The 24760-nt window shown below is 38.9% G+C and overlaps 1 protein-coding gene across 2 annotated transcripts; it reads right to left on the reverse strand.

The window, feature by feature from the left end:
• Positions 1-8517: 8517 nt before the first annotated feature.
• CD164 (CD164 molecule) lies at positions 8518-22968 on the reverse strand. Of its 2 annotated transcripts, none has more exons than XM_004331279.4 (6): positions 22661-22957; positions 19742-19825; positions 18244-18315; positions 16752-16787; positions 12675-12731; positions 8518-11020 (listed from the first exon to the last, which is right to left on the reverse strand). In XM_004331279.4, exons 1-6 carry the CDS (start codon positions 22845-22847, stop codon positions 10854-10856), a joined length of 603 nt encoding a protein of 200 aa, XP_004331327.1. In that variant the 5' UTR covers positions 22848-22957; the 3' UTR covers positions 8518-10853. The 2 variants fall into 2 exon arrangements, with proteins under 2 accessions (XP_004331327.1, XP_019785118.1); XM_019929559.3 differs by lacking the exon at positions 8518-11020 and adding an exon at positions 11027-11160 and having other exon boundaries at positions 22661-22968.
• Between the last annotated feature and the right edge of the window lie 1792 nt (positions 22969-24760).

Raw genomic sequence — 24760 nt, forward strand, 5'->3', positions numbered from 1 at the left:
GGAATAAATAAATAGATGAATGGAACAGAAGAGACTAGAGAAACATATTTACGTACATAAATTTATATATGATATATGTAGCTTTTCAAATTAAGGAAAAAGTTGGGTCTATTTGAATTAGATTAAATCATCACCTTACACTATACACAATGAATGCCAAATGGATTAAATATCTACATGCACACACACATGCACACGCACAGACATACAAACTTATTTCTGAAATAGGACATAAAAAACAAAAGGAAGATTGATGACTTTGACATCAAAATTAAAAATTCAACATGTTATGACCAGGTATGATACCACTTAACGATTTATGACCTCTCAGCTCCAAATTCATCCTTCACTGTCTTCCATGAAATAATGAATCTGGACCCTGTAAACGTTTCTTCTTTGTCACCTGGCAAGATGTTAAGCTTTGTCAGGATAGGGTGCTGGAGGGACCCTGGAGAAGGAAGAAGGGTTTCTCTTCCAGGTTCTGGGGTCCTCCTCTAGGCAGGCTCCTGCAGTATGCATGGCTTCTGCAGCACCAGGTTCCTGTAGCACACGCAGCTTCTGCAATGCCCAACTCCAGTGGTGCATGCAGTTCCCTGGTGGAGTGCCACTGGCATGGCTCCTCCTATGAAGGAGCTTCTCCTGCCCCAGCACCCCTTTGGATGCTTCACAGCCTCAGTGAACTTCTCTGCCATTCAGCCTTGGCCACACCCTCTCCCATGAGGTCTGGATGTCAGCCCAGGAGGGTAGTGGTGGCTCCCTGTATCTGATATTCCTATATCCTTTAGAGCTCTCTTTATTGCTTACCAGCCAATCCTCCCATTACTTCAATCCCTTGTTAAATAATTCTTTATATTAAACTTTCCCCGTTTGATTTCCATGTGATTTCTGTCACCTAAATGGCCCATGACCAATATAGAACTGATACCAGTAACGGAGTGGTCCTAGGAGACAGACCCACAAAGATGGGGTTTGGGGATTTGTTTGGTTACATCCTTGGGCTTGAACACAATGCCAAGCTCCTTGCTAAGGGGAAATGGAAGGCTGTGTGTAATCCTTTGCATGCAGTGGAATGACAATTAACCGAGCTACCACCTCTCGTAGACTGTGATGAAGTACCTGCTGAAGCACTACCTTGGGAACCTAAAGTGCTCCTACATTGACTCTCATGGCAGTAATGATGACCATAAGGACTGTGGTGTGGGATGGAGTTTTTTTTAATGCACTTCAGCACTTAGGGAAGAAAATGACAAGCTCAGGTCCTTTGATTCCCAGCTCAAATCATGGCCCTGAGAACCAGAAAGCTTTGATAGTAGCCTTTTAAAATCTCTTATTTCTTGTAGTTAGGAGGATAATACTGCTAAAAGTCAAGCACAAATTTTAATTGTGCAAAATGCTAAATTACCAAGATAGATGAATTTACAATCTTGTTGTTTCTCACTGCTGTTGAAACGGGCTCTCTCATTTCAGTGATGATGATGCACTTCCACAGTAGCAGAAGCCAACTGCCAAGACAAGGTGGGACATCTATCATAAAGGGCAGCAGGGACATGTGAGTAGTCAAAATGCCTTGGCACACAGAGATGTTTGGTGGTTGATGCACCTCCATGAATGAAATCCTATGGGCAGCCAACTATTGATAGAATATTGCTTGATCTACACAGGAGAAACTCTGGTAGCCAAAACCTGACTTGAATAGGCACAATGAAGAGTTACAGCCTCTCATCCAGATTCCAGACCTAAGTCAATTCACAGACCAGGGCCCCTTAACTACAGGAGGATAGATCCCCTTGAAGGTACATACCATAGATCTTCCTCCATTTTCCTAGGTATCTATAATTATTTGCTAGAGTGACTGTTCATGAGAGGAAAAAAAAAAATCTAGACCATTTGGCATTTACTAGGTACTACCTCTAAATTAATTCTACCTCTAAATTAATTCTAATTCCTGGGAGCCCAAAACACCACTATGGCTCACCAGTCAAAATGAAGGCTTACAGTGAGGTGATAGCTTAGCTCAGGTCCAAATTACAGTAGACCCAGTTGGTCCAGTGTGGTTATTTCCCTACTTCCTGAATGTATATAATTGGAATAGACATAATTAGCAACTGAAAGGATTCCAATATTATTCTCTGACCCATTAGTTAAAGGCTCATTATGGTAGGAAGGGATAATGAAAAGCCCCTGGAACTTCCCCTTTCTATCAAGAAACTAGAAGCAATAACTCTGGGGAAATTGCAGAGATTAATGCCATCATCAAAGACTTGAAAGTGAGGGTGGTGATACCTTTAACATCACCACTTAACACACCACTTTGGCCTGTGCAGAAAACAGATGGATCTTAGAAAATGACTAGGGACTATCAGGTTCACACCTTAACCAAGTAGTGATTCCAATTGCAGCTGCTATCCCAGATGCAGTATCTTACTGGAGCAAATGAGTATGCCCTTGGCACTTGTTACACTGTTATAATGCCTTTTGCTCCATATCAAATTGCAAGGAACACAAGAGGCAGTTTGCTTTTACCTGGAAGGGTCACAATATACCTTCAAATTCTTGCCTCAAGGCTTCATCAGTTCTCCTGCTCTGTCATGATATAGTTCATAGAGACCTAGAGCATCATGATATTCCACAAACATCACACTGATCCACTACATTGACAAAATTATGCTGACTGGATACGATGAGCAGGAAGTAGTAAGTACTTAGGTACCTTAGTAAGACTCGTAAGAACTAGAGGGTGAAAGATAAATCCTACAAAACGTAACTGCAACAGAGTTTCTGGGGGCTTAGAGCATGATGAACCCCCAAGATGAAAGCCATATTGCTTCATCTCACAGTATGTTACCATGAAAAAAGAGGTATGATGCTAAGTAGGCCTTTTTGGATTTTAAAGGCAAACATATACTATATTTGAGTGTGCTACTTCAACCAACCTAGAGAGTCACCCGTAAGACTACCAATTTTGAGTAGGAAATCACTCGCGAAGGCCCTGTTGTGAATTTGAGGTAAAGTATAAGCTGCTCTGCCATTTAGGTCGTATGATCCAACAGAGCCAATGATACTAAGTGTCCAGGCATATAGGGACACAGCATGGAGCTTCTGTCAAGCACCAGTAGGAGAATCACAGGGCAGACCCCTAGGATTTTGGAGCAAATCTTTGCCCTCTTCTGAAGATAACTCTTCTCCTTTTGCACCTTGGTAGAGACTGAATGTCTAACCAAGGGAGATTAGGTGATCATATAGCCTGAGCTTCCCATCATGATTTGGGTGTTGTAGGACCCACTTAGTCATAAACTTGAGCATGCACAGCAGCAGTCAATGGAAATGGTATACAATAGACTTAGCTTGCTTGAGCTGGTCTGCAACATAAAGTGTCCTTGAACACGTGGCTCAGACTCAGTATCAACTCAATCCATACCTCTGACCTGAGGTGCTCTAACAACTAGCTGGCCAAAAAAGAAAAAACAAAACAAAACAAAATCAAGCCTGCTTTATAGATAGGTCTGCATATTGTTGGTTCCACCCAAAAGTGGGCATCTGCAGCACGAGGGGTGGACCTGAAGGACAATGGTGAAATAAAATCCTCCCTGTGAGCAGAAGTCTGAGAGTACATCTGGTTGTCCACTATGTCTGAATGAGTGATGACCACAGCTACAGATCTATACTGATTCATGGGCTGATGGTTCGGTTATCCAAGGACTAGGAGGAAACAGGATTGAAAGTCTGGTGATAAGGAAGTCTGGGAACAGGTATGTGGATGGACCTGGGAATGGTCACACACTGTGAAGATATTTGTGTCCCATGTCAATGTCCAGTAAAGGTCATCCACAGCAGAGGAGGCTCTTATTAATCCAGTGGGCAAAAAATAATGTACTCCGTGGGTGTCAGTCAACCTCATTCCCCAGCTACCCTAGTGCTTGCTCACTGCGCCCATGAACAATATAGCATTGGTGGCAGGGCCAGAGGCTTTGAATGGGCTCAACAACATAGACGTCCCCTTCCTAAGGCTGGCATGCACTACTGACAAGTGCCTAATCTGTCAAGAGCTGAGGCCGATACTAAGGCCACAGTACTCCACCAATCCCATGGGTGATAGTCATCCACCTGGTGGCAGTTTGATTACATTGGACCCCTTCTATCATAGATGGGGCAGAGATTCAACTTCACTAAAATAGACATGGATTCTGGACATGGATTGCCTTCCTGTCCATAATGCTTCTTTCAGCATTACCACCTGACCCATGTCATGTACTCACAGAATGCCTTACCCACCATCATGGCATTTCCTATAGCATTTCTTTTAACCAAGGAAACAATTTCACAATCAAGGAAATGCTGCAGTGAGCTCATGAAATTAACATACCCCAACACTCAGAAGTAGCTGGTCTAACTGAAAGGTGGAACAGCTCAGAGTATTCGTGTGTAACAGTTGGGAGACACCACCCTGCAAGGATGGAATTCTGTCTTAAAGGTAGCAGCTGGCTTGAGACAGAGTATATGGGTCCAAGATCAAGGGGTGGCACCTCTCATGAATATACTCTCATCCCAGCAACCTCGAACTGTGCTGGTTTGGAGGTCTTAGTTTCCAAGGGATGCTTCATCTAGGGACACAACAATGGGCCTAAATAGATCTAAGATGAGACTGCCGCTTGGCCAGGATTCTTTTGCCGCTAAACCAATAGGCAGAAAAAGGTCTTACTACACTGGCTGGAATGATCAATTCTGATTACCAAAGGGAGGTTGTATTGCTGGTACATAATTGAGGCAAGGGCTATATCTGGAACACAGGGGATTCTCTGGGTACCTGAGAAACAGAAAAGGTTAATGAAAAATGACAGTGACCAAAACAGGTAGGACAATTAGAGGATTCAGAACCTTTGGTAATGAATATTTGGGTCACTCCACCAGGTGAAGAACCCTGACCAACTGAGGTTCTGACAAAGCGCAAAAGAAATATCGAATATATAGTGGAAGTTCATTAATTTAGAAACAAGGGCTTTGAATCTACTCCTTGTTGCCTGCTCCATCAATTATTATGGTGAAAATGGAGCTGGGCCATATGAATACTTTTTTGCTAGGTGGCATGTTTTGTCAGTAGAAGGTACTGGAGGAATTTCTCTTCCTGGTTCTGGGTAGACTCTTAACAGTGCCCAGCTCTAGCAGCGCATATAGCTTAGCAGTACAGTGTCACCTTACCCTGCACCCCCTGTTGGATGACTTCACAGACTGCCACTGATGTAGTATCTCCTCATGGATAGCTTCCCTGGCACCATCGCCAAGGGATTTACAGCTGTCACAAGCTTCATCCCAAGAGCCATGGTTGTATCTTGATTTCTGGAATTCAGCCACAAGGAACACAGATAGTGGCTATTCCCGAGATTTGCTATTTTGTGTATTCTTTAGAGTTCTCTTTACTGCTTTGCAGATTTTTATTTCTTAAAATATTACAGATAATATGCCCCATCACTCCAATCTACTCCTATAGTTAATACTTTTCTGTCAAATCTTCCTGTTCATATTATGTGGCTTCTGTCTCCTGCTGAAACAGACACCAAAATCAAAGACTTGAAAATAATGACTGAAGAAAGTCCACTGACCATGGGTTAGCACCCAGCATATTTTAAGATTAAAAAAATCTACAAAATGTTAAGATGATAGAAAAACAGGCAATTCACAGAGGAAGTACAAATTAATTATAGTAACCAAATAAATCATTCTACTTACTGGAATATTAAAATTTAACTTTGCCAATATCAAGTGGTAAGGATACAGAAAACATTCTGATATCTGCTGGTGGGGACTGGAAGGCAATCTCAGTGTGTTAAAAATTTTAAAGTGGAAACCCTGTGACGTAGGTGTCCACTTCTCCATGTTTACTCTAGAGAAATATTCATACATAAACAAGGTGACAGGTACAAAGATATTCTTTAGAAAACAGTAAAAACTACAAATTACAAACAACCTAATTGTGCTTCAATAGGTAGATACTTACAATATTCACACTACGTATACCAACAGAGAATTTAAGAATTTGGTATAGCTAATGAGTGGAAAAAAAGTTGCAGGATAATGTTAAAATAAAAATTCACATCATATATTTTTTTAAGGGTACATTTAGTTATGTGTATATAAATTGCTGAGGGGAAGAGTTTAACACCAAACCAATTCTAGTAATTACCTCTGGAAAGTGGAGGAGGGCAAGGAAGGGGAAGGGGCTAGGGATGGTCAAAGCAGACTTCACCTGTAATAGTTCAAGAAAAAAAAATGTATTTATTACTTAAATAATTAAAAATTAAGACTAAAGTCCTATCTCGAACTTTTTCTTCTGGCCAAGATGAAATAAGAGACTGGATATACCCTGAAACAAATGAAAAACTAGACAAAACACATTAAACAGTGGTTTTCAATACATTGGACTTTAGGCAAAGAAGGACAGTGATCCCTGAAGGAAAGAAAACCACCGACCCAGCTTACTGCCTTGAATTTCTAAGCCATGATGCAGGAAGGAAACAACCAGGCAGAGCTCAGTGGACTTCCTGAGTTGAGGAGATGGAGCTGAAAGTTAAGGGAGACGAAGGGAGATAGAGTTCCCAGGGCAGAGGACCAGGGAGGAGAAAACTACACAAAGTGGAACTCCAGAGATTTGCAGAGCGCACCCCTCCCCTCAAGTGTTCAGCAATGTACTGGTCAGCACATGTACATGAGGAAACTACCCAAGGCTGGGGAAAGGTTTAGAGGAAACAGTACCTGGAACGCACACAAGTCTAGGAATAGAGGCTGTTTCCACTAGCCCAGACCAGAAAGCCTCTTAATCCAGGAGGAACTACGTACACAGAATTGGGGAACAATTAACCCTAGAACAAATGCTCTGGTCTCACCTAACAAAGCTTAAAAGCAAGACCTGAAAGGATCCAACTGTTTCCAAGTTGGATCCAACTGTTTTCATAGTTTTCAGAACAAAAATAACTGGCATCCAGCAAGTTAAAATTTATGTCTGGCATGCAATAAAAAATTAGCAAGCCTACAAAGAAGTAGGAAAATATGACCCATAATGAGGGGAAAAAAAAGTCAATGAACAGAAACTGACCCAGATGTTAAAAGCTGTTATATGTTCAAAAAGTAAAGATGGAACACGCAGAAACGTGAAAAACACCCAAATTGAACTTTTAAAAGTGACGACACCTGAAATGAAAAACACACTGGGTAAGATTAAAAACAGATTAGACATAGCAGAAGTTAGTGAATTTGAAGATGGTAATAATCTGACATGAAACAGAGAAAGATTTTTTAAAAACCTAAACAGTGCATGCGTAAACTGTAAGTCACCTTCTAGCAGCCTCTGTGTAATTAGAGTCCCCAACACAGAGAATGGAAAGAACAGAAAAAGATACCTGACGAAATAGCTGAATGTTTTCCAAATGTGATGAAGAACCATAGATCCAAGAAACTCAACAAACCTCAACCACAAGAAACAAAGAAAACTACAGCATAGCACATCACAATCAAAATGCTCAAAATGGTGATAAGGAGAAAAATCTTTAAAGAGGAAAAAAAAAACATGTACTGAGGAACAAAAGATAAAGATGAGATTTCTCATAGGACACGATGCATGTGAGAAGATGATAGATCAACATCATTAAAGGGCTAAAAGCAAAAATGTCAACCTAGAATTCTATATCCAATGAAAACGTCTTTCAAAAACGAAAGCAGACACACAAAAACTGGAAGAATTCATCAACAATACCTGTACCATCAAAACTAGAAATGTTCAAGGTTAAAGGACATCCTTTAGGCAGAAGGTAGATAACACCAGCAACAGGTTATCTATACAAATTAAGGAAGAGCACAGGGATGGTAACTACATGGGGAAATACACAGGACTTTTCATTATCATAAAAAAAAAACCTATTGTGAACACCATTCTTATCAAAATAACAATTTGTCTCTAGCAATGTTTTGAGGAGCCTTCAATACACTCTTCTGGATTTTAAGGCTGATAGGTATTTATTCTCTCTTCTTAGTCCAAGTTCTGTGATTTAATATAGAATATAATGTTGCCCCAAACATGGGCCTAAAGAACCAGATTTCACATACCAGCATGTGGCTTTGTCCTAGATATTTATACCAAAGTCTCTGAACAGAAACCCAATTTTACTTTATATGCAATCTGAATAAGGCAGAAAGTCACAAACAAGCTTTCAGATATCTAACAACAGATGGTATTCTGATAAATACTTGCTTAACTAGCACATAAGTAGATGATTTCTAATGATTTGAGGAAGATCAACTTGCATGTCAATCCCACAGGCATACCAAGTCCTCCCTCCAACTATCATTTCTAAGGCTCTGTTCTCCACTGATGAATATGTCCCTTAGTTACTATCTGCTAGTCTTCAGGAGCAATGAAAAACTGAGGAGACAAGCCATCCCCCAACAGACTAAGGTAAACTCACTAGCATTAAACTTCATAATCAAAATATAAAAACATACTTTAGTTAATAAAAAAGAGCAGATTAATCCAACAAACATGTAGATTTATTTAAAATCAGTTTGGTACATGATACAGATTGGTTTTGCAGTTTTTAATGAACTGAAATAGAAATTTCTAAATACAGCAGTGTCTGTGCAACAAATATCTGTAAGGTAAAATAAGGGATTTTAATAGACCTACAATCTGCATGAACAAATCAGATGAAAAATCTGAAAAGGTTTCTATATACCTTCTGGATTAAAAAGAACCCAAAAATTATTAATGGCTCAAGACACTAAACTGCTAAAGGAAGAGGGGAAAAGCCTGTGAGTTCTGTTGTAAGAGCTCTTTTTGTAAAATCTAATTCCATATTATGATTCTGTTAGAGTAGTATTCAAAATTACAGAAGATGAGAGGCTTCATCAGCTATATTTTCACAAAAGTAGCTATAGTGTTAACATTAATGTGTGGCAAGGTATTCCTATCTAGGTAATTGACAATTATACCATTGTAGCTAATTTTTACCACTTTGGGAGAATGGAAATTCTGTATGTTTTCAACTGAATCTTGTATCTTAAAGCACTCACTAAAAACTAATAGCCATGGCACCATAATAAAATTTTTTGTGAGGTACCTAAAATATTACTACTGAGGGAAACAAAAATGTGAGGTAAGCCTACCTTTCCCCAAAAACCTTTGAAGCCAGAGATTTTAAACAATTAAGGCACTTGAAAACATTAGGTATATGTACCAATGTGCAAGTAAAACAAACTTTAGCTGTACCAGCAAGTAAAGAAGAAACAGTAAATCTTCATTTTAAGAACCTTTAATTATCTAAATGTAAGGAATTCTGGCTTATGAAATGGACCAAAGCAACTTGTCATTTCTTACTATAAAATATTGAAAACCAAGTGCTAAACATAGCCACTATAGGCTAAAGAAACTAAAACAAAAAACCTTAATGACCTAGAAAAGCAAAAGCTCATTTTAAACTGATTTAAGCCTCTGAACTAATCCAATGTGTCAAAGGCAGGGACGAAGTATCCCTCTAAACCTGAAAAAACTAGTGCTTCATAAGGAAGCTAAAGAAATAAAAGTATGCATGCTTATACTACAGCAATTGAAACTCAGAAGAAAAGGATGGAAAAGGAGAAAAAAAGTACAACCTGTTTATCCAGGGCAATCATCATTAAAAATCTACAGTAATCTGATCAACTAAAATTTTTCATGAAATTACACTGCTCACGTTTGCTGTCTCAAAACTTAAAATGATTGTCTCATTTAAAGAGTTAATAAATGATTCTAAAACAACTTCTTTCTTTCTTGCCTTACAGAAGTTACTTTTCCAGAAAGCTTCGTGGAAATCCTTTTAAGGTACAACAGTGTTAGGATAATTTTTTGAAGTACAAAGGAAAATATAATTAAATCAACTTTATCTCTATACTTTTTAACAGCCATAAGCAAAACGTTGGGAGATTCAATAGATGAAAGCTTTTGACTTTGTATAACATCCTTTAGATTACTCAGGCTTGAAATAAAGTAGGTAAGTTTTCAATTGAGTACTAACAGTATGGTATCTAAAAGCAGGTTTACTACTGCTCACATCAACAGTTACATCCTCAGACCAACCCTTCTTCCCTTCATTAATGTGAAAGAACAAATCACCAACATTTTAAGTTACAGTCTACCTTTCAGTCTGTCTTTTAAGGCACTGTTCTTTATTTTCTCAATGATATAAGGTGCTTTACAAGTATGAACAATAACCTGCTACACTTTAATGTTTTGTATCCTTTCCATTCATTTCTTTAAATCTGGAATGTAATTCCCTGTGTGGCATCTTTTTTCTAATGTAGAAAAAATAACTTATCAAGCACAAAATTTTACTCTAAGGATATTAAATTTATAAATTTATTCCACTTTTGCAACGATAGCCCCAAATCCACCTGATTGATGCTCATTTGGCACATTCTTCTCAATTCTGGTCACTAAACTACATCCTGAGTTAGGATGAAAAAATGCAGCTTTCAGGCTTTAAAATAACTATATTTAAATTGCCAAAAGAGTCATGAGGTTGTCTGCGCAGGACAATGTTTTCCATCACTTACAGAGTTACATTTGGCATGTCAAGAAGAGAGAACATAATCCCACAGCAGCAGCCATTTAAAATAAAAGAAGACAGCCACAAGGATTCATGCAGAATATTTTACATATTCCCGTTGAGCAAATAGATTTCACTGATTTTTCTTCAAGGGCGATGCTCCTATATGCATCCTTTGAAAAATTAAAGATCCTAGAATAGCGTCTTCCATGTGGGACATCTTGAAAGATAATGTTTTGGTTTCAGTGAGTTACACACCAGTCCTTGTTAATTTAGCGGGTCTGTTTACAGAGTGTGGTAGTTTCGTTCTTTAGATTTGCAGAATTTATAGAGAAAGAAAATTACAGCCTGCACACCCAAGACAAGGACAATTCCTCCAATGAAACTGGCTGCATCAAACGTAGACTTCCGCGCAGGTTGTGTAGTCGGAGCTGAAGTGGTATTAGTTGTACCTGTTAAATGAGATGAAAGAAATAACAACACTTAATAAGTCTCATGATCCTCTATAATTTCAAGACTCACCTGAGCTTCTTTTTTGCCATGTGTTAAATTCTATGAAGTATTTCCTCTCGTGTCAAGTCTTTACAGCTTCCTAATTGAGGAAGACGACCATTTACCAATCCCATTCTTCATTCTATCCAGCAACATCAAATGGTCAATGCTGCTATATAATTTCAAATATGAAAATGACAAAAATGACTCTCCTGGCACATTATGCCCTGGGAACATGTCAAGCACTTTTAAAACCTGGTTTCTTCAGACTACATATTTTAGTTAATTGCTAGAGTAAATATTAATATTTGTGTTTAAAATTTATACAACTTTTGCATTTTACTAAATATATAAGGTAAATAAAAATTTGATTAGTTTTTCAAATTACAAAAGTAATCTTAATAATCTACAATTATAATCTTATAAATCTTCAATTTGTAATTCTAACAAGCAGAACTCACCATTAAAGACATTTAAATTTTACTCTGAAAATGTTATAATGAAAAAGTATTACCAAAGGAAATAAAGCACAAAAATTTAAATTCCTTTTCAGGCAGTAAAATGTTTCAACAAGAAACAAAACAAAAATTCCTTTCCAGAGACTAAAATGTTTCAAGTGGAGCACCATCCACTTTAACAAAAAGCAATTTCTTTCTTTTTTTAAAATTTTTGTCTGTGCCACGCGGCACACAGGATCTTCGTTCCCCGACCAAGGGATCCAACCCACGCCCCCTGCAGTGGAAGTGTGGACTCTTAACCACTGGACCACCAGGGAAGTCCCAACAATTTTATATTTAAAATAAAGTTTATTTTCTTAACTGGAATAGCAAATAAACACTGGTTCCTGTGGCTGTATAAGTTGGCCAGCTTTAAAATTAATTACAACTGTTCTGTATTTCTTCTTGTGAAGACAGAATGGCTTCGCTGCAATTTAGAGAAAGGTAGCACAAGAATGAAACCAAAAGGATCAAAAAACCCATAAAATATTCATGAGAATCAAAACAGTATTACAAATATGGCTGGAGGGAAGGGTTCCTAACCTGTGTACCTACAGTGCCCTGTGGCATAACCTAAATATGATTCAGTTAATAACATGTCAAATCATTAATTAATAAAAAGTTAATTTTCACACACACTAGCAAAGGTTATAAAGGAATATAAGAAATGGTAAGAAATATGAGGTGCACATTTGGTAGTGATCTTGGCTTTTTAGACCCTTCACAGCAAAAAGGATGGCTATATTACCTTCACTCAAATTGCCATGGTCTAATACAGCACACAACGAATCCCTAACAATAATCAGTATTTAATTTTTAAGTTATAAGAAATTAGATTTCACCTACAGGTTGTACTGAAAGGGTTTTGGAAAACCATTACTGTTTAATTCTAACATGTCATGCCAAATGTGATTACACTTTAAAAATCCAGAAGAGGACTCTCAGCAAACCTATCTTATTGCTTTAACAGCCTACTATCTTGGTCCTCCAAATACAAGAGATGAATTTCAGTTCATAACTATTCATGAATAAAATTGGACAGTGATAGCAGAAATAGTAAAAGGCAACACAGCACACACATCCTACCCCGCTGTTAGTTTAAAAAAACCTCAATTACCTGATGTAGTAGCTGTGGTGGAAGCTGTAGAAGGGGAAGGCGGAGTTGTGGTTTTAGCTGGAATGTAAACAAAATGTATTAAAATTTTAAATTTCTCAATTATCTAGCATCTTTTAGAAACACTACTACCACTTCAACATGCTTTCAAATTGTTTAGAGAATAAAGGCCAAATCTCAGTTAATGGTTCAATAACATATCTATGCATCCAAAATATTAGCTCTGAAGTGTATTTTAAAACATTAAGCAATCAAAAACTTCTATCTATGTTAACATCTATGTACATATCTAAGTATAAAAATTTATGTATACACTTGGATAAAGTTGCAAAAAGACACACAGAAGGGCAAGAATTAGTATTTAGGTGAGGGAACTACAAGTTCTTTCCCAATAATCTTGCTTCCAAGACAAAAACTATTAACTTTAATAAGTCAGGTAAGAAACAAATACAATTCAGTCTATGTAAGTATCAAGATTTGCTTATCTTCTTCATTTCCAGGGCTTGGAAAACTTTTCTTAATGAGGCAGACAGTAAATATTTTAGACTGTGCACTGTGTAATGCACCAGCAGTCAAAGACAACAAGCAAATGAATGGACATGGCTGTGTTCCCAAAAATTTTATTTAAAAGAACAGGTGCCCTGGGGCCATCATTCCCCATCTAAATGATATTAAGAGCCCAAGGGTAAGCTCTCTCTACCATACTGCATGAGTGTCTCTAAAGAAATGCACTCATGGGAAGAGTCAGTTTGAATGTAAAAACATTTTAGGAACTAAAGCACTATATTGAGACTTCTGATAGTATCGATACTACTAATAGATATTAGCAAACGCTATGATATGTTCACACACATTTATTTATACCCCTTTCTCTCTAACTGTAAGCACCGCGGTCCAGCTCTTGGTTGGACATTTAGGTCATCTTTCATTTCTGCATGCTATGAACATCTTACAGGGTAATATTTGATCTCATCTCTGATAGGACTGATTCTTATACAGAATTCCTAGATTAGAGGGTATGGTTATTTTAAGACTCATAATCCCTTCAAAGTTTTTGTTGCTTATACATTCTGTGAAACAAAAAATATACTTCATAAATTAAACATATGTCAAATTCTTTTCAATCTTAAAATACTAATTTTGTCTGACAACCTTAGGGGAAAAAATTTGCAAATTTGCTATTTGTTTCTCACTACCACCCTCTGAACATGGTAAAAGATATATATATATATATATATATATATATATATATATATATATATGTATTTTAATTTTGAAATCTGCACTGGTTTAAATCTCTGAAGCACCAGAAGCCCACTACATAATCAATGAAGGCAGAGCTATGAGGTTTAATTTTTGGGTATTTGTAAAAGTTGCCCTCACTTTTAAAAAAATAATTCATTTTTTGAAATAGGCAAAACATTTACATATTTTTACTTTTAACCGAAGTATTACACTGGTAAAATTTTCAAAATCAGGCACTACTTAGGGAATACCTTGTTGACCTACCCTATGTTCCTTTCATTTAAAAAAATAATTCATAGGTTATAAAAGCTGCTACTGGTGATAGAAAATTTAGAAAATACAGTAGAAGCATTTAAGTGACTCTATCATTCTGAGAAACATGTTACTTCCTGCTGGCCATTTTTCTAGACATGTATACAACAAAAAAATAAAATTGTACTGGAACTACTTAACACAGTTTGTTTTCTACTTAATATATTTTCCACTGTATTTCTAATATAATTTAGTCATTCTACTGTAAGATATTATGTTACCTATAAATATTTTTATTTATGTTTATAATACTTATATTATTTGTACTGGTGTTAGACTATATAATTAACCTCACTGAAAGCCTATCTACATAAATCAGATTCTCCTTGCATCATTTCTTTAACAGTTCCTTTATTTCTCACTTGCTCTCTTCAGCAGCTGACATGGAAAGAGACCATACAAAGGCTGCTCTTCAACCACTAATTACCACTCAATTGATGCATTTTCTGCAAGCAAGCCCTGACCTCCTTCCACTTCACAGAACCAAAGAGAGAAAACAAAAGACACTCAAGGAGATCACAGGAGAACCCAGTGTAGAGTAAGTAGAACTACATCAAGATTCATAAGGAAGAAATGAAAAGCAACCCACAATAGTTTTGGGGAAACTATTTCCTCCTCTGCCCCTCTCTGTTCATATCCTACCTTCTGGAAATCCATATTCTTTCAGTATCTCTGCTTTCATCAACTTTTAACACATCCTCCTTGTCAATGACTTCTGGTGGTTTTATCAGCACACAACTGTTTGCTCTCCAAAATACTTTCTGTAGAATTTGCAGATTTCCATGGAGTGACTACTCCCATTGTAGCCATTAATTCAAGCTGCCAACATAGTATCACTGAGGGTACAGGGGGGATGAGCTGTGCCAGCAGAAGCTGGTACAAGCTAGCTCAACACTGCCAAAGTCTTTCAAAATGAGTTCTTAGCCTCGTTACACCATTTGACTACTTTTTCCTCTGAAAAACTACACTTAAAACGCCTACACACACAAACACAGGTTTTCTTAGGCACACGTCTCTGGGCTTACTTCTCTGCCCATCCCTACTCAGTTTCTTATCCAGTCCTCTTCCCACCTCTTAGACATTACTGTTCCCAAGAGCCTGGTCCTCAAGCCCTGTTCTCTCTCAAAGCTGCTCCAGTGGACTCTACCACTGCCTACAATGGTTAACTTATCTGTGCTGTGTAGCAGAGTTCTCCCATCACCTCAATCATCAAGTGCTTTCCTTTCTACTTCCTAAGCCAATTTGCATACATCTGCAACTCCTCCGCTATTAGTTCTCTAGAATTACTGCAATAGCATATCTCATCTGTGTTCACTCTTGCCTCTTTCCACTCACCTCTCTACACAGTTAAAGTAAGTTATTTTATTAAAATGCAAATCTCATCATGCTTCAAACCCACCAGCAAAGTATACAATGGCACGTCCCAATCTGGCTCTTGACCTGTTGACTGTCCAGCTTAACTTGTTCTCGCCTTGTACTGGACACTCCAAATGCCAATTCCCTGACTTTATTATACTCTTTTACCTCTCCTTCACATGAGCTAACCAGCCTGCTCCACTTGGGAAGTTCCTCTCGGATTTTACCAGGGTAATTTCAAGACTCAGTCAACATCTCCAGGAAGCTGTCACCACATATTACTCAACACACACACCTTCCTACAAATCCCCCAACACACTGTGCTTCCCGACCTTTCATAGTTCCTACAACAGACAAAATACTATCTTACTTGTGTTCCTATATCCCTATCTTCTAGCCTAGTACTTGTCGTGGAGAAGATGTTTTTTAATTATTTAGTCTTACTATCAAATTGGTAAAGATTTTTACAAGGAGATACTATTTAATTGCTGTTGAAGATGTGGTAAAAAACTTTCCAGTTGTTGATAGGAATGAAAAGCATATCTTTCTGGAAAGCAATCATTATTAAGAGTCTTAAGATAATCATATCCTCTGACAGAGAATGCTGTTTGAATCAATCCTACCAGAGATGACAGCAAATACTTTCCTATAAGATATTCACTGCATGAAGAATGAAAGATGATCTAACTATCCAACCAAGAGTAGATGGCTAAAGTGCATACAACAACGTGCGCAGTTAACAGGGAGAACAATTCAAACCTGCATGGCCATATCATCCAATTTCCTAATAAGTGTATTTATTTAGATACACAAAGAGAAAAGTCTGGAAGAACTGAAAACCTTTTGGTGTACCTATGGATGATGAGAATTAATTTCCTTTAGGCTTCTATATTTCCTTAGAGTTCCACAAAATGCACAAAAAGCTGTTTGCAGACTCAATGTACAAAGCTATGGCAAATCTGCTCAAATTCAATGAACGTGAAACACTATAGTTATGTTTCACTGTCACAAATAGTACACGTTAATGTAATTACTGTAGTCCAAGACTACGTCTACTCATTTTTAAAATCATACTGATTTTTAGATATTTAATTACTAAAGTTATTCATCAAAAAAAGCTTAAAAACCTTCAAAGGAGGGGGAAAAGAGTCAATTATCTTGTATTACCTGTAGAATTGGTTGGCAATGGTGTGGCAGTGGGCACTATTTAAAAAAACAAACACACATGTAAGTCAAAGCTGTCTAAAATATCACAATCTGTAACACTATTTCCCAACCTGCAGTCATCTGAGTGCCACTTTCACAATGTTTTCATTTAAGTGCCGCATATGGAGTAGAGAGTTGCTCTGTCCCAATATTGGCCTTCCCTTCTTTCGAAATAGCACCAATTTTTAGTGACAGCCTCCCATGCAAAGACATTTCTTAGCCTCCCCTGCAGCTAGGTAGCCATGTGCAACTGCTAGGAAGTATCTGTAAGGTAGGGGTCTCTCACTTTCCCTTCCTCTTCCTGTTGGCAGGAAAACCATTTTGATGGCTGGAACATAAGCATTCACCTTGGAGAATAAGGTCAAAGCCATTTCTGAGGAATGACACAGTAAAAACCTAGAAGGAGCCTGGGTCTAATGGTTGTAGAGATGCCTCTCTAGCCCTCTAGCTGCACTGAAACCCAGATTTCCTTTACACAAGAGCCAAACTAATCTATCAATTAAACCATATTAATTTGGGGTTTTATGTCCTTGATAGCCAAAACTAATTCTAACTGATACATCATCAAATGAGTAGAATTACTTATTCAGTTTTTCTTCAATGTATTTTAAAATTCTATACTTAATCTTACTTCTAAACAATATTATCATAAAATCACAGGTACACACACATTAAAATAAATATTAAAACTGTTTGTTCATTTACCACCTAAACCATATTATGGACTCTACATCGGGTATAACTGATCTGATACTAATCAAAGTTTCAGTTACAAAGTTCAACTTGGGATGGGGGGAGGCGAGAGGAATGGGGAAACCCCTACCAAAATTAAACAGTTACAGGTAGTCTTTCAAGGTTACTGACACACTCCAGAAAAATCTTTTATTCTATTTATTATCTACACACCAAATTAGGAGTTTGACTTTCCAATTAATTTATAATCTTGTTAGAAAAATCAGTTTTCATCTAGGAATTTTTAAAAACTATTTCCTGGGCAGAGTAAAGGTTAAATAACCAAGTTCCCCAAACCAAAGTACAGAAAATGGAGGAATACAGAGAGGATTCATTTAACCATAGCACAAACTGATCCAGACTGTGATAATCACCAGTACCATAATCAAGAAAGTGCCAGAACAAGGTTGTCCAGGCCTGTAAAATGCAAATAAAGAGAGGGTGTAAAATACAGTGAGTATCTGGAAGAGTTAAAAAAAAAACACAGAGGAGGAGATATCTGTACAGCACTCCACGGTATGTACCAGCAAATGACTAAATCAAGCTTCAGAACACTGTCCTTTCAGCAATCAATATGAATATACTATTCAGATCCAAGTTTGTAATGAGATTAGAATTATGGAAATGCTTTAAACCAAATATTGAAATAAGGCTTCCCGAGGCAATGATCTTCCTTACCTCTTTGTAGCCACTTTTCCCAGACGCCAATGTGAATACTTACCAGTACAGAATTCGGTGCTGTTCACCACCTTGCAATCACTAACTGTTGAATTATCTGAACAGTAGCTTTTACCTGTTATTGGAAGGGGACGGGAAGAGCATCAATTATTCACATTATCTTTGACTTTGTTACTATGCTCCAGAGTTGCTTCCAAAAATCGAACTCAGGTATAAACTCTCTAGAAGTCCACAGATAAACAAAATACTTTGTTATTATCTTTTTCCCCTTGTTTTAGACATATTACATAGGATCTCTCCAAACATCCTTTTAAAATCCACATGAATATACTGAACAGATAAGTCAGAAACACGTATATCTCAGAATTGTGGTACTATACCAGGAAGGTTGCTAGAATCCACAAGAGGGCTGAGTCAGTAGGGGGAAGTCCTTAGAAACTAATAAAGGCTTAGTAAACATGAGAGGTGCCCCATAGCAGCAGTGGGATCTCTGTTCCAGATCTCTGCTTTAGTCTTCTACACTTTCTAAAACCACTTTCCTGGATGGGAAGACTTGTAGCACCAGCAAGGGAAAGCTTCCCCAACATATCCTACAGTAAGGCAGGCATTCAATCTCCAAAACTTGCCAACTCTGCCATACAAGAGGGGAGGGGCACACTCTTAAATTCCATTTTATCACCTAAAGAAAAGTGACCCTTATACAACAAAAAAGTTAATTTAATTCAAACTTAAGCTAATACCTTAATTTTAAAAGAGGCTTTTAAACTTTGTTACGTAGTGACATAATTGCCAGAACTCTTCAATTTTTCAATGAAGAATAATAAAGCTTAACATGTAGCTTTGGCTTTTTCTTTATATATAAAACAAAAAACCTGAGAAATTGTTTTACTGATAAGAAAAAAATGCAACCATCTTACCTTAAGAAAACAGAATAATTTATGCTGTAATCCGGTGGTTCTAACAAAAACCTTATTGGCATTTCAAACTATCTCCATCTAGCTCTTTATCCCTCAATCAAATTAAAGACAACTTTAAAACTTAACAGTAGCACAAAAAAAGTCACTCTTTTCCCACCTCATTCTCCCATATCTAAGTATCCAACAATGCTTCATAAGGTCTCTTTATAGTTCATCTAGTAGGACATCTACAGAAGATAAATGCCTCAAACATTTTACTGGGGAACAGTTTTCAGGGGAAAATTCCACAGCTTTCTCTCACAGCTAATTTCAGAGTACTAGTACACTTAACCTAACCACAAAGGTCTAAAATTTCTTCTCCTTTTAAAGCTATCGAGCCTTAATTATCAAGTCTAAGAAATTAAAGGGGGGAGCATGGGAGACAACAAAAGATTTTAGGGAGAGTATTAAGCAATTGGTTTAAGTTTAAAGGAAAAGTATTTGATTTGCAAAATAAGTAATGCACACCATCCCAAATGTTTTACATAAGTTTCAAGTGTTCAAGAATACCTTGCAGTATTTTTTAAATGTTAGAACAAAACAATACTGAACTCTCAAAATTAAAGCAATCCCGAAGTTTCTTACCTTTACACTCTATCCAAAAGCAGGTAGTGTTAGCAGCATTAGGGTCAAAACAGGAAACACAGTTGTTGCGGCTTTCACAGATTTCTGAGGGTAGGAGTGGGGGTTAAAATATATAAAATCAATTAATTGGTATCTTATTTTGAGTTTGTACTAGTTACCGTTTTTAAACAACAGCAAGTATTACATACAGTACCAGACTTACTATTTCAAGAAAATGGCAAAACTGTATAACCCATCCACAGATGAATGGATAAATGTGTTACACACATACAAGGGAATACTATTCAGCCATTAAAAAAAAAGAAATCCTTTTATACACTACAACATGGATGAACCTTGAGGACATTATGCTAAGTGAAAATAGCCAGTCACAGAAGAACAAATACTGCATGATTCCACTTATATAAAGTATCTAAAATGGTCAAAGTCTGAAGCAGAAGGTAAAATGGTGGTTGCCAGGAGCTGGGAGAGGGGAAATGGAGGTTTGCTGTTCAATGAGTATAAAGCTTCAAGGAAGATGAAAAATTCTGGAGATCTTCTGTGCTAATAGTTAATACTGTACAGTACACGTAAAAATCTATTAAGAGGGTAGATCTTACGTGTTCTTTTAAAACCACACACAGAAAAAAAAAAACATTATAAAGTGGCTTACTAAAAAATTCCTATCATTATAAAAAACTTATGAAGCCAGAAGTCAACTCAAGAGAAAGGGGGGAAAAAGCATAAGCTAGTGGGAACGCTCAATATTTCTTGGTACCTATCTAAACAACCCCTTTTTGCACAGCAACTATTTCAGACACTCAAGAGTTTCTTGAGTGTTCCTTAAAAAAGAAAAATACTGGAAAAAAGGCTGTTGCGAGGCCAACACTATACACAAGGAAATCACTGCCCCAAAACATGAGATGTGAACTGCAATTTTTAATAGTAATAAAGATTTATTACAGGTTGAACCCAAGCTCCGATGATGCCTATCCTGAAAAATCTGAGATCGGTAATTCATAAACGGTCCACTCTTTCCGGGGTTTTCCATGACGGGAGGATAAGAGACAACACATCTGGAGGGGGCTACAATCACATAATTTAACAAGTTAGCAAGGTCTTTGTCAATAATTTAAGCCAAACGGCTCTGAGACAGGACATCTAAGGCAGCTAACTACAATTCAAAGTCTGGACAAACAAATGGACTATAGAGTTAGGCTCTATACATTTTCCTAGAAGCTAGATGCCTCCAAAAAACATTCTCATTTGCTTTCCCCGTGCCTAAAAAATAGTTCTGCATAAACACATTGCATTTCAATATCTATCAGAGATTGGGACATATACCATACCCTTTGGGGAGTGGCAGGGAGTCATAAAGTAGAAATAAGTTCTTCAGAGGTTTGTAAATGCTAGTTGTTTAAAATCTTCTGTGCTTGATGATGAATATTTGGGTAGCACAGTGTATGTTATTTACAATGAACTAAACTTGCTGCCTTTCAGGCTGCAGTTTATCCAACCACCACTTAACATAAAACACAAATCATCTCCTTTGCACTCATTTCAATTACACAAATGCAATTAACATATTTCCAAGCCTCTCTTTAAACACACACACACCCCACCCCAACCCCCCCCTCGAAAAAAATTCTAGGAGGAAACTACCAAATAAGCGGAAAACAAATTCTGCTCTATCATCTTAGGAATAGTGCGGTTAGAATCTCCAGTATTGTACTGCAATTTCCTTTCTTCATTAAAAGATGTTTGAATTTTACCATTACATCTTTCTAAATTTAACAAATAACATTAAGTTTACTATATATGTCATTAAACTCCTACAAAATACAAAAACTAGAGAAGATATTGTAAAACAACGTGATCGGCCTAAAAACAAAAGGTAAAAATTCTTACACTTCAAGTCTTCGGTCTATATGCCAGTTACTCCTTACCCAATATTAACTAGGATAACCAATCACACTAGACTGCAAGTTTTACATATCTAAGGTTCTTCACCTTAATTTAAAATTTATCTTCCCTCCTCTCGTGCGTGTTGTCACGGCATTGACAATTTCTGCTGTAAGATTCAGTGTATGCCTCAACCAGTCTCCAAATCGACTGCAGAGCTTAACAAAAGGTCCTGATCTAGTTTTAGAAGAACGACAAACCTGGGTTCCAATCTCAGCCTCACAATCTACTAAACACATGGTTCTGGCGGAGTTACTTTATCTCCAGCCACCTCCTAGGTTTCACCACTTATCTTCTAGTTTAGCCTAAAATACTAACAGATACATGCGAAGCACCGGGTACACGAATAGGTACTTTTTCTCCTTTGCACACAGCACGGAGTGCAAAATTTTAATTAATTAAATGCTCAAGCCTCAAATATATCCCATACCTATCCGCAAAACCGATATAATTAAATATCAAACGACTTATTTTTTCAGACCTAGGGCTGAGACACCAGCAAGCATTAGTTTGCAGCGTCTCTTTCCTTCTTTCGCCAACTTCGGGAGAAGCCTCCCTTCGAAAAGAAGACCTGGGTGGACAAACGACTAACCCCAGAGAGAGGGAGTTCGGTCTCATCGCCAACTTTGGAGGCGGTAGCCTCGCCCCATAATCAACCTCACTGCCGCCACCACGGAAGAAAGCCACGTCCCCTCTTCGGAGCCTGAAGTGAGGATGGAGATTACGAGGCACTTTTAAACAACACCTCCAGGCGGGCAGGACACTGTTGGGCCGGAAACAGCCCAACGGCCCCAAGGCTCAGCCGCCCCTTCCCCCCGGGGCGATCCCCAACAGCGGCCACTTCGGCCCGTCCCCGGCCGGACTCGGACGGGCCGCCATGTTGCCGGACCGCGGCCCGCCCCGGCCCCGCGCGCACCACCGGCAGGGAGAGGGCCAGCGGGGGGGCGAGAGCAGAAAGCCCTTTGGGCCGGCGCCCACCTGGTGCTGGAGTGGTGACCGTCGCGAGGGTCGGCGGCGGCATCGGCGCTGTCGTGGTGGTGGTGGTCGGTAGAACCGAGGGTGCAGTCGTGTTCGGGGCCAGGGTGGTGTTCTGAGCTGCGGTCATCACGCAAAGCGAGGCCAGGCAGCCAGCGGCCAAAAGCAGCGGGCGAAAGAGCCCCGACATCGCGTCCTCCGCGCTGGCCTTGGAGCAAAAGCTAAGACACCCAACGTTGCGCCCGTCCCTCCGTCTCCTGCGGCGCCGCCTCTCAGACCCGGCTCCCCCCGCGGGAGCGCGCCGGTGTCACGTGAGGGCGGCGTGCGGAGGCGGGGAGCCGGCGATACCAACTGGAATCCTACGGAAGGGGGAACAGAGGAATCGAGAGGAAACTGAGGCAAGATTTTCCCCAAAGCGACTGTACTGGCCAAGCGAAGAAACTGCCTAGACACAGGAAACTCTTATTTGCCCTCAGGTTGCCACACAGGGCGCGGCTGGGCTTTTCTTGTTCCTGTAATAGAGAAGGCTTCCCCCCGGCTTAGATGGAACAACCTACATGATGTGGCGACGGAGTCCTCGCGAACGACCAGCTTGGTCCCACGTGACCTGCGGGGCAGCACTTCCCAGACCTGAGACCCGCTGGGCGGAAGTTGTTTTCAGGCGTTTAGTTGAGGAAGAATTAAGTTTGTACTGTCCTCCCGCGTTCCCAACGTGCTTGCATAAGTATGCTTCGTAGGACCCGCGCTTTTTTCCTTGAAAGTCGATTTTGCTGGAATTCTGTAACCTTGTGCTGGGACACCCCAGGGAAATGGAGGCACCACGCGGTTAAGGAGTTTCTGCTCCGCCGCCCACGTAATGTGAGCGGCTGAAACACCGAAAGCGGTCTCCTGCCTTCCAGCCGGGAACGCACACTGTCTACCTCTGTTACGCTTTCCCACCCTGACTTATCTAAATCTGGCGATTTCAGCCAGCGGTAGCAGCAGCCAGTCTGTGCCACCGCTGTAGTCGAAGAATCAAACAAAGAAAGACGCTACGGGTTGGAAATCCATCTGGTCTGTTCCCACCCCCACTTTACAGGTGAAGAAACCGAAACTTAAAAGGAGACTTGACCGTAAAGCACAATTGCTTGGCGTCAGGGCCGGTTTTCGAAATGCCTGTTAATATTCTGTCACAGCTCAGGCTTTTAGTAAGGGTGAGCGCCATCTGATGCCCAACTCACAAAAATATTCAGAAGTGCAGCCATGCTTATATCAAATGGTAGAACTTAGGTTATAAAAGCTGTATTTAACGCTGTTTTCAGCTATTTGTATTATCATCTAATTTTAATTACGTGCATTTAGTCTAATAAAATAACAACATCAGTTGCTTTTGAGATCTGCTTTTCTATGGAAACGCCAAAAAAGAAGACTGCATAAGTGCTTTATCATTTTTTACCTAAACTTGAAGCCTTTCCTAACCCTAAAATCGGATCAGTGGGATGCTTCTGTACCCTCATGACTATGAATATTTGTTCCATCAACTACACTAGTTGGAGATTTGCTTGGATGTAAACAAGAAACTCGGTTTTTGACTGATCCAACCTATGGCCAGAAGCGTGAGAGTACAGACAAGTAAGTAAGTGAGGTCTCATTATCAGCCTTCAAACAAAGAAAGGTATTTCTTTTCTCAGGATATTTCTCACACGGTATTTATTTAGCACATAACCATCTGACACCAGACCAAATGAAGGCACGAGTCAACTTTTTTTTTAAAATATTTATTCATTTGGTTGCGCCGCATCTTAGTGGTGGCTCGCGGGCTCCTTAGTTGTGGCATGCATACTCTTAGTTGTGGCATGCATGTGGGATCTAGTTCCCTGACCAGGGATTGAACCCCGGCCCCCTGCATTTGGAGCACAGAGTCTTAACTACTGCACCACCAGGGAAGTCCCTCATTGTAGTTTTGACTTGCATTTCTCTAATAATTAGCCATATTGAGCATCTTTTCATGTGCCTGTTGGCCATCTGTATGTCTTTTTTGGATAAATGTCTTGTTTAGATCTTCTGCCCATTTTTTGATACAGTTGTTTGTTTTTTTTGTTACGAAGCTCCATGAGCTGTTTA

This window comes from Tursiops truncatus, chromosome 12, assembly GCF_011762595.2.
Source record: "Tursiops truncatus isolate mTurTru1 chromosome 12, mTurTru1.mat.Y, whole genome shotgun sequence".
NCBI lineage: Eukaryota > Metazoa > Chordata > Mammalia > Artiodactyla > Delphinidae > Tursiops > Tursiops truncatus.

Excerpts from the sequence above, each read along its gene's own strand:
- CD164 (XM_004331279.4), bottom strand. The coding sequence starts at position 22,847 with ATGTCGGGGCTCTTTCGCCCGCTGCTTTTGGCCGCTGGCTGCCTGGCC. Across the intron at positions 18,316-19,741 it reads CTTTTGGATAGAGTGTAAAG|GTAAAAGCTACTGTTCAGAT; the intron begins GTAAGAAACTTC and ends TTCCAATAACAG. Across the intron at positions 12,732-16,751 it reads ATTGCCAACCAATTCTACAG|CTAAAACCACAACTCCGCCT; the intron begins GTAATACAAGAT and ends TTTACATTCCAG.